This window comes from Vanellus vanellus (genome assembly GCF_965231255.1).
Source record: "Vanellus vanellus genome assembly, chromosome: 1".
NCBI lineage: Eukaryota > Metazoa > Chordata > Aves > Charadriiformes > Charadriidae > Vanellus > Vanellus vanellus.
Window position 1 is genome coordinate 10,117,702 of NC_138905.1, and position 14,452 is coordinate 10,132,153.

At 38.5% G+C, this 14,452-nt stretch overlaps 1 protein-coding gene across 1 annotated transcript in view; it reads left to right on the forward strand.

Annotated features, from left to right (window-relative positions):
- The window catches only part of SEMA3A (semaphorin 3A), a gene marked incomplete at its 3' end in the record, with an annotated part of 167,821 nt that overhangs the window by 50,509 nt on the left and 102,860 nt on the right, over positions 1-14,452 (forward strand). The window contains exon 3 of the mRNA XM_082490315.1: positions 2,376-2,438. Coding sequence (XP_082346441.1) covers positions 2,376-2,438 — 63 coding nt within the window. The remainder of the gene's footprint in view (positions 1-2,375; positions 2,439-14,452) is intronic.

Consider the following 14,452-nt stretch of genomic DNA (forward strand, 5'->3'; position numbering starts at 1 on the left):
CTTCTGCTGCTTTCAAACCAAAATAGATTCAGTATTAATAAAAGAAGAATAGGTCTGTAAAAGCTTGCTATTATTGATGGAGAGTATAATTTTCCAGTAAAAATTGGTAATGAATTAAAAGCTGACAAACAATTCAGTGATATTCTTTTGTTGGAGTCTAAATAAATAATTTCATTTCTCATTTATTGTAATAAAACAACATACTAAGAAGGTAAACGAGGGGATGGAGCTTTGATTTGTTACATTGAAGTATTTTCATGGCACATTTTAAAATCCAGAGAGTACCCTTTTATGAGAGATATATTGCTTCAATACCCAGGGATGTTTTTTTCTTGGTGTTCCTGACCTTTTGCCCGTTTGACTATTAGCTTCCTAAGATGATAGCAATAAATACCTTGTGTTTTCTGTTCAGAGGGAAGACAGGCTATTCATTTGTATTCTCTAAGGAAAAAGGATAAAAGGAAAACTGGGTATTTTCTTTTCTATTCTCTTTAGAGCAGCTATAAAGGAAACTAGCTATTTATTTGAATTCTCTGAGGGATTGATAGCTTAATGTGCAAAACATCTGGAATAATTAAAGGAAAGAAGGTGTTTCCATTGCAGAAAACAGCTCTGCAGAATGGGAGGAATTGTATCTTGCATACTTAAGTATTCAGATACCTTTAGAACACTTGTTTGAAGTTATATGCAAATATTACTACATTAAATAAAGAATTGCTGTCGGTAACATGGAACTGAATGTTGGCAACAGACGTGAAGAACAGACTTACAATTTACACTTTAGATTTAAGAACAGACAAAAGGCTTAAAGAATTTCGGGATCTGCTTGTTAAAGACAGGAGGGTCATGGAAGAATCTTCAATCAAAAGTACAATGCAGCCAGTGCTGCACTTGAGTTCAAACTTCACTAGTTGTTGTTTCCACCATGTAAAAAAGAACTTAAGGTTTCTGTCTAAATGCTGGTAGAAACATATGACTCCAAAGGAGCACAAACTCAAAAAAATGAACTGCCAGGCTATTAAAAGCAGTTCAATTTAGCTGATTTTTAAACAAAATTAGGGGAAAATATTGTGCTGTGAGAATAAGGAGAAAGAACATCTAGCCATTCTTTTTATGGATTAGAACAATATATATAACAATATATATAACAATATATATAACAATATATAGAATACAGAAATCTTTGGCCAAAACTTGCACTGAACTTGAACTGGTCCTTTTGGGAGACCTGAGAAGTTTGGTTAATGTTTTTCAACCTAGTAAATTTTAATTTTCACATGTCTCTGCACGTCTTATGCTGAGAATAGAAACAGGAAGTAGCGGGAATCCTTCGAGAGAGAATGTGCTCATAAAATTTTCAGCCTCATTTTATAGACTTAAGGTGTTCGATTTCTGTTTGGATTTCATTTAGTTTTAAGAAAACTTTGAATTTAAAACCATGCTTGCAAACTGTATTTTCAAATGTAATATATAACATCTCCTTCGACCTATTCTGTCATCCATATTCATTCTTTCTTCTTCTTTTTTTTAATACTTTGCCTTTTACTTTCTTTCAACAAACTGTATTGAACACCAAGGCTGTAATCCAGACTTATGGCCATTCATATTGCATTATCTGAGGCTCCCAAATGAATAGCCTGGCATTTTATGGGAAGATCATGTTTTATTCTATATGTAATTCCTAAAAGCTTTTTAAAAAAAAAAAAAAACATGAATAATTGACTGTGAGGGTCTCTGGATTTTCTCCGTATGAGGTGAGATCCATTTTCTGCTAAGCAAACATTACAGTAAACCTAGATTTAGGTTTACTTGTGTTAGGGCAGCTCTATAGGAACAGCATAAACATTTCTATTTTGATGGTGTGATTCTTTTCAAATACAATTGCTTCTTTTTTATTATTTAATTAACTAAACCTAGTAAAAGAGTGTACTAGTGGATACAGTGAAGAGTCAAACATCTAATTTCTGATGCTGTAGCTCTAACATGAGGTTGCATTTCATATAGATCCAATTTATTGTTGGCAATTATCTGCAGTTTTTTGCTCTCAGTCTCCATTCCATTACATCAGATTTAAAACAGTGGAAGAACACTCGCTTAATGGAGAGTCAAGCTTCTTATCATTAGTATTCAGGCTTCACTGCGGAGATTCACAGTACGGACTATATTTCAAGATTGTTTTTACCCTGATTCCTATTATCCCTATTTTGTCCCTATCATTTCATTTATTTGTCATAAAATGTTATGGAAGAAAAGGAAATAAGGAAAAGAATGGGGAAAAGAGAAACTGGGTAAAAACACTCTGTAGCATTTGGTCTGCAATTTGTGATTGTTGAAGCATGAAATAACACAACGTGATTTTTGTTCTCTGTCTTTAGATTGTTTGGCCTGTATCTCATTCCCGAAGGGATGAGTGCAAGTGGGCTGGAAAAGATATTCTGGTAAGTACAAATCTTTTTAGCATTTTTTTTTCTTTTATAAAACATTCTAAATGTTTTATTATGTCTTATTGTGTTAATTCTAAAAATATTTTTCCACCTTGGTAAGGTCACACATCTGATCAGAACTTCAGTCTTGAGTTGTCTCAGCCTTCGTGTTCAAAATAATGAAATTTTGTCTTTATGACCAAAGGTTTAAGTTTCTAGATGGAAATCATGCAAATGAAATAGAATTTATCTAACAAAAAAAGAATCAACAAGAAAGAGAAAGGAGGAGAAACATCAGAATGAGCAATATTAACCCTTGTATACTTGTCTCCTGATCTCAGCGTGTGTAGTATTTTGACCTATTTTTGCCCTGCTCCAGGACTCAGCCCTACAGCAACTTCCCAGATGTGCTTTCTCTTTGTGGCATCTCACTGGAGTCAGTGGGTTTCCCTCAGCCCTTTCCTGCATGGAGTTCATAGCAAGATTGAGGTCAGAGGTTTTAACATTCTGCATCAGTTTTGGTGCCTCAGGAAAGACACTGTTACATTAGGCACAATTTCTGTACATTTTCCCTCATTCCTGTGTACATCTTATTGCCTGCATTTATGAGGTAGGAGACACGTAGTCAGTAGCCCCCAAACAATAATCATTCCACACTGATAATAACTGTCTTCTTTATAAGAACAATATGGGAAATGGGAAGACAGGGCTGAAGACGGGGAAAAAAGATAAAAAATACATGCATGCAATAAGCCAAACAAATACTCGCATAGCGTAGCCAAATGGGAGATCGTTGTGGTTGCCAAGGTATAACTGAGAGTGGAACTTGGCCCCGTGTGTATACGCTATTGGCCTGATTTTCAGAGATGATTCTGTAAAATATTCATAATGCCAACCATATGCCTCTAGAGAGCTCCCTTTGAATAATTTCCTAGGTCATAATAAAAATAGTTTCATCAGTCTTTACCTAGGCCATAGAGGACAGTTGTCTTCATAAAAAGCCATTTGGGAACAGTAGAGGTGGATTAGGTAAAAACTAAGAAATATGGGCTAAGCTATATATGTGAAAGGACAGCTCAAGCGCCTGATACTTGGGCTATCTCATTACATAGAAATAATATATTTAAATTGATCCATCTTCACACTCACAAATAACTTTCGGGAGTACTTTACAAGGTGAGGACTAGAATATCTAATATTCAAGGTTAAAAAAAATTAAGGTTAGTGTTAAATGTCTGAGCAAATTAACTAACCTTGCAACTTGCTCTTATACTAAGTATTATATTACATTAAGTAGATTTTTTTATAGCTGGGGTTGAAACCTAGAAAATTAATAAGAGATTCATCACCTAGAATGAAAGTATACGCTTATTTTTTAATAATTATTTTTAGAAATGCACCATAGTAAGAAAGAGTATGTTTTATACATTGCACTAGGCTGATTCCAACCCATTCCGTGTAAATGGAGACACTATTACTCTGGAGTGAGCTGGGAAGTTCAGGTCCCCATTCTCTGACTGCTGTAAACTTCAGAGGACTATTTATACTGTAACTATTTTATTCGCCTTGATTTTTTTGTTTCCTATGATATTAGGGCAGCTGTGTTTGCTAATCATGAGTAAAAGGTGAAGCCAGTACCACACTCCAGTGTGATGTGTGACCGTGGCACAGTAGGTGCCTGCTCTGGTCCTGGGCATTAGAAGCGGCACTGCCGGGAGCTGGTGGAAAAGAATAAGGCAGAAGAGGAGCGCAGAATTCAGGACACAGTGCAGCCCAAACTGGGGATAACAGAAGTACAGCACAATGTTGCTAAAATCAGATAAATTGTTTTCATAAACATTTTTCACATCTATGGGTTGTTGGGGGTGGTTTTACTGTCTTTTATGAATTTTTAGACTTCTCTACAAATGTAGGTGAGAAATAATAGATAAATAAATACATAAATAAATACATAAAAATTAAAAAAATAAATAAAAGTTGTATGTAATGTGGGTCCAGTTTTGGAAGGCAACTAGAAAGATGCACTATGTATCTTGGTGTGTTCGGGTCACCACCTTTAGATATTTACAGCTACCTATTTTTGCCATAAAACACTGCATTACAAACAGAGTATTTAATGTAACTGCTTTAACGGCGATTACAGATAAAGATTACAGATCATTTAAGAAACTTATTCCTCCCTCATTTATTCCTTAAAGCTATTGTCAGTACCTTGGGAGTGTGAAATATAAAGGCCATAAAAATAACTCAGCAGACTCTCATTAGAAGGAACAAGAGAAATAGAGGACAAATAAAGTGGCATATAAACCACGCTTGATTTAGTATTGCTTTCAGCACATACCGCTGCTTAGATATTAGATAGCCTTCACTTGTGATGGTTCAAAACTTCCCACATGACAGTCTGTACTTCTACGTTAAGGTCTTTTTTAAAAAAAAAAAACACTTTTTTTTTTTTTTTTTTAATTATTGATCTCCAGGGGCAGTCGGTGCTGAAAACGCAGGTCCCCACTAATAGGCCAGGTGCACTGCAGCAGCTGCGGCGCAAGTGCAGCCCCGGCTTGCCCCACTGCTAACCTCAGCTATGACCTCCGAGATTTCCTCTCATAATTATAAGAGGTAATTTACTGTCGTTTTCGCTCCTTCAGAGGGATTCCTCGTACTGACGCTGTCAGTCATGCCAGTAGGTTTGTGGCTCAGGACAGTCCACGCGGGATTTGAGGAGAGCGGCCGACTTGGGCTGTTGCCCCTCTCCTCATATCCCTTTGTTCCGTAAGCAGTCATTTTCATTTCTGTTTCTTCAAGGGCTTAGTATATGTTAATTAGTTAAGCTTCTCTCACCCTATAGATAGATAAACCTTTTAAAGTACGCTTAGGTTCTTTTTTTTTTCCATACGGGCAATCTGAGAAGAAGAGGGGCTGAAAGGCTCCCCCCAGCTATGCCATACTTACTTACAGCAGGACCTCTCTGATAGAAGTTAACCGCTACACGTTCCCACAAAATACAGATTTTTTTCCAATAAAATCATAATTACTGTCCCATGCAGTACTTCGTATTACAATATCTTTCCATTTCCTCCGTATAGAGTATCACAAGCACCAAAGTAACATTGTTCATGAAAAATTAAAGGCTATAAATAACAAATAAGATATTTGCTTACGTAATTCAACTAAATGAGCAATTCTGTGAGGATTTCTTGCTATTCTGGACTTCAGTCTCTCATTTGATCTATTCTGGTTGCTATAAGTCCCGTGAATATTTCTCACGATTCCTGACCAGACCTTGGTAATGATCAAAGAAGGCGAAGTCTCTACAGAATACTTCTCAGCTTTTATACTGAACTTACAGTACAGACACGCTGCTAGTCATATCCCTCACTAGTGAGCCGCAATATTTTGATTTTAAGATCTCACAGGCACCTGGGACCCAGCATAAACACATGGCGACCTCTGCATTGCATATGGGTTAAATAATAGGTAACTGCAAAAAAAAAAACAACCCCGTGGCTACAATTCCACTCTGACATTCCTGGGATGTCATAAACCAGCGAAGCAAAGCTTGGGTGATTTATAAAAGTTACCAGAAGCACTAGTTAGTTTTGCAGGTAGGGATAGGGTAGGGATAGCTTCTTGACTGGAAAGCTCATCTAGTCCTTAAACTATTAATTTACTATTGTTTTAAAAGTTCGGGCTGCTGTTTAGTCGCTACATCTCTGCACTAGATTGGGCTGAGGCACCATAGCAGTAGTTCACGTGGTACACAATCAGAGGAATCCCTATTAAAGGATATGATAGATTTCTACGACTTGAAAGCTTTAAAGATGTGTTTCTGAAGGGCACCTTAGGATGTTATTTTCAAGTGTGATTTGACTATCTAATTTATTTAGCCACTTTTAAGGATCCCAGCTCAAATTGAATTGTTGGAATGGTCCCTCCTGGCCTTGACATGTATAAATCTTTAAAATTTCAATGGGTACTTTACCAAAGTCACATAGGACAAGCTACACGATGACAGCTACTTACACGCACTTTGCATGCTATATGAAATCAGCTGCTCCCTGGATGTTTCTGGTGAGAATTAAATGTCGATATACTAACAAGTACAAAGAGTGCCAAGTACTTTTACTTGGTACAAGCAAGCGTCTACATATGCTCTGTCACGTGAACAGACAGGTCCATACAGAGAGTTACACTTTTGTGTCATTTCCTTTAACGGCACAATTTTGTGACTATTAGCACTGACTGTGTTCTCGGTTATAGGAGATAGACATCTACTTGGGCCATTACATTTTACCTAGTTATTAACTCTTACCTGAATTCACTTTTTTTATACTTGATAGTTCTCTTGGTGGCAATTTGGAATCTTTGTAGCTCAGAAACCTATTCCCAGTTAAGAAGAAGCAAGGCTCTTTACACTATACATTGCATAGCTATATTCTGTGCATGCTTCTTTGCATTTAAGTGTGGCTGGCACTTAATTATTGAGTTTATGGTTCATGCAGGTAGAATCACATGGCTGTAATTTAATTCACCATCTCATTTGTTATGATAATATTTAATTTAAGCCAAAATGTTTATATGCCATCTTGGTTTATGCTTCCTTTAAAGTTTTCCAGCCCCTCCCTAAATCATAGGAAGATTAGCAATTCCATAGGTTTATAGATCCGTCAGTGTGCAATGATATAATTTGGAAAGAAAGAAGAAAAAGAAAAAAAGAAAAAGCAGTGTGTAACTTAGCAAGTGTCCCTCGGCCATATCTGGGGATACTTTGGAACAACAAAGTTGGCAATAAATGAACACTATTCCCTTTAAGTCATTTTATTACTGTTGTTGCCTTAGGGAAAACAGAAGAACATGGAGGCAGAAAGTAAAAGTAATTCTTTTCATCTGTTATTGTAAACAAAGATCTAAAGAGACAATCTGAAAATTAAATATGCTATGCTGACTGGATCTAGAAAGCCTGCTTCTAAATTCATCCGACAGGCACAGTTTTTCTGGTCAAATTACCTCTGGCCCTTTGGATGTGCCAAAGAGAAGTTCATCCCCTTCTGCCAGGGTTCTTCCTTTGGAGGACATTTACAGCCAGATTTCCGGCTTTCCTACCACCAACCCTCACCACCGTTTCCTTACTGGCTCCCTGGCTCCAGCACAGCGCTGAAATCCATTGACAGGGCCAAAAGACTCAGGATCCCTATCCAGCCTGGGGAAAAGGGAAAGACGTGTGTCCCCTGGGAGTAGGAAGGGGTAAAGTGAGCAAAAATCCAAAGCAGTGGACCTCCAACGAGGGTCGGGGCAGAATTTACTCTCAGTATTACCTACCACAAGGAGAAATGTGACTTCTGAGCCGTTTGCAAGACAAATGGTGCCACTGCATATCCCTTTCAACTCTATCAACTGTCCCAGTTAGTACGCGGGGTTTATTAGCTTGAGGGCTGCTCACTCCTTAATCTTGTCCCTGATCTTTAACGTGGGCAGGATTTCCTACCAAAGCATTTCTTACCATTTGGGAGACGAAAGAGTGAGACATTTTGTAAGTAGAGTGCTGCTTTAAAATTGCTGCTGTGTAAAACTGCTTTGCGTAGACTACAAACAAAAGAGAAAGACAGATGGGGGCAATAAAACAAACCTCCAACTTCTTCACTTAAAGGTGAACTGAGCTTGGTAAAAATGAAGTACGATACACTGGAGTCTTTCAAAGCCCTGTGGAGCTCTCTAAGAGAATTTCCCCCCCAAGGAAATTCTGGTTGCGCCAGCTCCAGTTCTTGGATGGACCCCCACAACGCACCCACCAGCATAAAGCCTCGTTTATGGCTCTTAGTTCAGATGTCGATCCTACAGCTTGTGCTCATTTAGGCATTTGCATATATTTCTTTATATGAACTGACCAAGGCAAATCAGTTACTGTAAGGTAATAACTTGTGTACTTATACAGAGGAAGAATTAAGTTGGCAGCTGTTCAGATTTTCATATTTTACCCACTTATGTATCATGGGAAGTCATTTAAGTCTTTGAGTATGGGGAACAAATTGATACAGATCAAGGGGAAAGCTAATTTTCCAAATTTGGGCTGATTTTTCTGTTTATAGGTGTGACTATAGAAATTTGCCTCTGAAAGAAACTTAATATTCATCAGATTTAATGCAGTCTTGCAGAAATGTTTTCTTTGTTGTTTATGAAATACAAAGTCACAGACTTAGTAACAGGGAAGTAAAGGAAAAATGAAGGAAAAAATGTTCCCAAAATTATGGGGTTTAATTTTTTATCAATAGGTGTTCCTTGTGAGCCCTAGTTTGGCCTTGGCAAAGTCCAAGAATTACTTTTATTTATGGCTGAATTACCAGCTATTGCTATTTCAAAATGGCATTGGGTAATTCCCTGTTATGATATGTGGCATCCCAAGATGGGCAGAGTAAATTTATTCTTTGTACATTTCTTTCCAGAGAAACACATTAACTGGATAACTAGTAAAAATGATCGATATGTTTAGTCCCTGTTTTCTTTCAGAGCTTCAGTGTGAAGCTCATGAAGTCAGAGAAAAGCCTTTCTCTTGGTGCCAGTCAAATCTTTTCTCTCTTCCCCCCATCCCCACCCACCCCCAAATTCTTTCTATTTTAGCAAACAGACTGGGGGTTTTCTGGTTTGGTTTAGTTTTTTGAGCTTTTTTTCTGCTGCTTTAGTAAAAGGAAGGCTAGTTTAAAAATTAACTACTCTGAAAGATCACATATCACAGTTCCTCTGTACTCAAGATGTGGTCACTATGTCACTATTAAATTAGTCCACAACTAATTTTCTTTCTGTAGTCCTGTTACTTACATACACCACAAATAGGTCTACTAAACTCCTCCCTGCAGCACACCCGTCTAAATATTGCCTTTTTTCTTTTGTAATAAGTAAATGAACTAAATACTAGTTAAAGGGAAAGTTCTTAAAATAACCAACAAAATAGAATGGAATTATTTCCTGTTGAAGTTGATGCTTTGTTCAGTTTTCACATCTTCATGTCAACAGAAGAGCTTTAAAAAAATCTTTTCAGTGTAGAGCAAGTTTTGTATTCTGAAGATGGTAGAACACGAAAAGTAAGACGGTAAATAAAGGGAGAATTTCTCTCTTTCTCTCTTGCTTTTAGGGTTTTTGTATGTTATTTTTCTTCTTCTGAGTGATGTGATCTGTGTTGGATCAAATCATCTATTGATCTCTTTTTCCCTTGGGTGATTCCTCCCTAATTAACATCTTCCAAAACTTCAGGTTACTATACATGTATCAGGAATATAAAAAACAAACAAACAAACAAACAAACAAAAAGCCTAAAAAAAAATCTAACAAAAAAAAAAGAACTCAAAACTGCTTAGCAAACTCTCATTTCAAATATATGACTTTGGTGCCAAATTTTGAGTGAGTGGGAATTGTAGGCTTCTGTCACTGAAGGTTTCTCTGTTCAGCATCTCTCTGTGGTGTCAAAATAGTTTAATATCCTCACGCAAATTTCCGGATTCCCACAGTAAGGCACACGTAACTTCATAGTCTAGCTTACAGAGTATGCTTATTTACAGGCGCACATATTGCTAAGCAACTGTCCCTTATAGATGCAACAGTCTTTTGCTTCCTTTCAACACTTCATGGTTTTACGTTCCCTTTCAGCACAGAAGTTTTGAGTATATTTTTCTTGGGTGGTTGTGAGTGGAAGTCATTACAGGATATGCCTGTAACGTGCTGAATAAAGGCAAGTTGACTGATCTGGAGTCTAAGTGCTTTATGTGTCTACAACAGGCTTGACAACCTGTTTGTCTGAAATACTCCACCCAATTAGCAGGTGTTGATCCCATTCGGAAAGGCGGGGTGTAATCTGATTTCTCCAGGAGACAGGTGATTACCCCACCCAGATAGAAGAGATAAACGAGAGAGACTCTTTAGATCTAGACTGTGGTCGCAACTTAAATTGCTGCTGGGCTTGGTGAGACTGCTTGGGCTGAAACCAAGCAGTATTGTTCATTTGCTAATAAAGCCATGCTCAAAATGCGGGACAGGTTCACTCTACAGAGCAAACCCAATTTTGTTTTAAAGTTAGGGTCAGAAAAGAACTGGCTTCTGCTCGACCTCAGGGCTTCCCGACGTTTTGAGTTATTTCTGAAATACTTTTCTGTTCCTTAAATAAATTCATTCTGTGCTGTCGGAAGTGCATCTTACTGAAAAAGATAACAATTCAAAATAAAGGAAGCTTGCTAACACTCACGGAAAGGTTTAATGTACAACAATCACACTGTGGCTGCAAAATCCTAAAAACCCACTTGTTTGCTGGACTGGATCCTCAAAAGACTTTGTTTGGTCTTGTTAACTACGCATTAACCAGATGTACAAAAATATGAGATGGTCGTTAAATCAGTTATTTAGCGCTGCAGCTTTTTCTTGGCATCCCAGGTCCGGAACAATTATTGTCTGCCTCTGCTGAATGAAGATTTAAGGACTGGAAACATGTCTTGCAATTTGACCGTACTGTATGCAGAAAAAAAAATTGGAGAAATTTTACTTCCTAAGATTGCCGGCTCAGGTGGTTGGTGCTAACGACAAAGATTTGAAGGCCTGATGTGTTTAGTCTGTGCAGCCAAGGGAGGCACCTTTAAAGCGGGGCTTCTCATGACTTCTGATGGCTTCTGGCTTAAGACTGTTTCCAGGACAGACCCGAGGGAGTATCCCACCTGGCTTAGCTCTCTCCGTGCTCAGCCTTAGCGTAAACTCTGGGCCAAATGACCAAGCGCCGGTAGTGACTACCGGATTTGCAAGTAGGTAGGAGGACAGGCAAGGAGGCATTTTGTGTTTCACCCTCACTAAGACAAGGAAAGAACCAGAGGAGCTTTCCATCTGCTGCGCAAGTGTGCTGACAGTACAACTGTTCGCTGCTATGGCATGCAGTTTTGTGGCTTGAAGGAATCAGGATATATCTGGGTTTTTTCAGTGGCTTTTTTTTTTTTTTTTTATCACATGCTTTGTTAGTTGGCTTCTTTTTTCTTGTCTTGATGCTTTTATGGTTTAAATTCATGCAGACATCCTGCAACTTGAGTAAATTACACATTTTATGTATTCTCATGAACTCTTGTCATATCAAAAAATCAGGCAGATAACAGGCATAACTTAATTGGAAAGATAACTGGACTACAGTAAGCTGTACCAGGCAACCAAAAACGTCTTATCAACCCTCATCAGTACCTTCAGTCTGAAATTTCTCAGGGCACATCTTGACAGCAGAGGAAAATCTAGATACGGAATTAATCAATGGTTCCGCTGCAACGTTGTCAGCGGTCACCATGCCTAAGAGTAGTGTCATTCCTGACATCTCCAGAGGCGTCAAGTCCTCCAGATCACAATCCAATATAAAGGGCACCAGGTCTAAAGATCTGTCAGCTTTTTCAAAGCTCTGAGGTGGGAAGACAAGTACAATTGGTCCACAGAATAACAGATTTGTAAAGAGACCAGGTATCTTGTTTACCTAGACATATTTAAGGTTTATATTGGATTTGCGTGGGTAAGTGCGCGCGATAGGATGAACACTGCTTGTAAGGCTTTGACTGATGGGGATGTAACCCCCAAGAAGTAAGTTAATAGAAACCCCTTTCTGTAACGCAGACCTTGACACTTCAGCTGCTCAACTAACTTCCCTCAGCACCGCAGACTGACTCTTTCTCAGAGGGCAGGGCTATAAAACATCGATCTTGCTAATTGCAAGGTACAATAATGACAAAACGGGGAGGAGGAGGGGGGGGGGGGGATGTTGCTATCGATCCAAACTGCAAGGGGTACGCAGTAATAAATCATAGTCTGCAAATGTTTTCATGCCAGCTGGCCTCCCCCGCTCTAAAATCATACACCTGCCTCTACAGGTTCGGCTGGAAGGTTATCCCATCGGGTACAGGTGCCGGGAAGCATTTCCCCACCCGTGAGGGCTTGTACAAAGCTCCTGGTGCTCGGGGACTTTCCTGTCACTGCCAATGCAGCACTTAGCGCAGTAGCTTTGCAGCAGTGTTACCAACTAGTTTACTCCAATACAATAAAATTTTATAATATGATTGCATTTTAAGAGGGCTGGAATAGTTTGCTTTGTTCCCTGTCTATTCTGGGCCTGTTTAAGCACACCGTGCTCTTTGACCAACATTTTTCTTAGTGCTTTTCTAAGAAAGAGGGAAGCAGCAACAATTTTTAAATAATCTCACTGCATTTTACGAAAACTTGCACACAAGCAGCAAAGAACTGGGAAAGCGTATGCCCACGTAGAGCTCACCAAGGAGAGGATTTCCTTGCATGTGCCCACTGACATGCTAAAGCGTTTGCAGGATCAAGCTGAGAATCGATCGTCTGAGTACGTGGCAATCACACATATATTTATTGCACTAACCCTCCAGGTTTTGGGTTTTTTTTCCTTGAAACAATGCTGCTGCATGCTGAAAAGGATACCTGGCCAATCCAGGCTGAACAGATCGCAGCTGGCAGTAGCCCGCGAGCAAAAGAGAGAAGTTAAAAAGCTCCCCGATAAGTCCGGAACATCTTTCAGCAGTGTGATAAATTTGAGTGACAGCAGTAATATCAGGGATTACTTATTCTCCATGGATATCCTTGACCTTGCCACTTGAGAATTCAGCTAATTGGACAGAAGAAGAAAAAAAAAAGTAAACATATTAATTAAACTCATGCATGGGACTTTGTATGGAAACTGTCCATCCACTTTGATTTGAAAGACAAAACAGGTATTTATTTTGTTTGTCCAGCTGTCAGAGGATAGCTATAAATCCCCTTGTCCATCCTGTTCAGACAAAACCTTCTGATATTTTAATCGCTTGGCTATGTGGGAAGGCTGAAATAAGGGAGAATGTATTACAGGGTCTGATCCTTATCTGGATTAAATCGGCAGAAAACTGTTGAAGCTAATGATACTGTAATGGATTATTTGGATTTCTACTTATTGCCCTGCATAATCTGGCCATTTGCATTTGCTGTAATATCTGAGAAGTAGTATGGACATCAATGCTGGTTAAAAAAAAAAAAAAATGAAACGGCTTTCTTAAAATAAGGAGAAAAATCTGGATATTAGTTGGTCACAGGGACTTACCCTTAAACTTCCACTTAAAAAGATGTCATTAAAAAGTCTTTGCTGCATCAGTAATCCAGATCCAAGGATGTAAATTCCAGGCTTCTGGAAGAGAGATAATTACTGGAAACTCATAAAAACCACCTAAATTCTGTTTTAATTTTCATACGCGGAGCAGATGTTTTGACAGATGGATGGACTTTATTTTTGTAACTGTCCGGGAAAAGTCTGCATAACACAGCCTAATCAGTGTTACATATCTGTAGTGTTTGTTTTTCAGTCTTTCTGCATTTGGCTCCTATGCTTTTGGTCGCAGACATTTTCTTTGTAATTTATTTTTGCAGGCTAATCTCTCTCTGCATAAGCCCTTCTATCAATTTGATATATAAATATTAGAAAACTCTTAAAAAATAAATGTGTATGTTTGGTTAGTAAGTTAGACATATTGATCTTCATATAGTGGGCGCCCTTCTGGAAAACTTAATTAACACTTTATCTTCTCTTCAAGACAGGCCCTCTGCCCTTATACGTAGTATATAACATTTGGAATTGAAATTTAGAGTTAAGATCTCTGTCCGGACACGCTGGACCTATTTGACTTTAATTCACACTCTGAATGTAAGTGACAGTCTAATAACTTCTCAACTTGTTCTACAAGTAGGAGTTCAGTACAGCAGAATTTGCAGTGGGGTTGGTGCTTTGGCTGCCGCACCAAAGGATGTCGCGAATGGTTTTAGCCACTTTCATTTCAATAAACTGTCGGCGTGGAGCTGAGTATCTGAACACCGTAACCTCCTCAGTCAAGTTTAAAGGAAGCGTAAACATCTGTAATGTACCTGAAGTTAAAACCGTTTTCTCAGTCCGGAATGCCCAGTAAACTCCCTCCAGGTGGCCAAATGAAGCTTTAACTCCCGTACGCAAGGGAGAATGGCTTCGGTTTGATGTCCTTGTGCCCCTA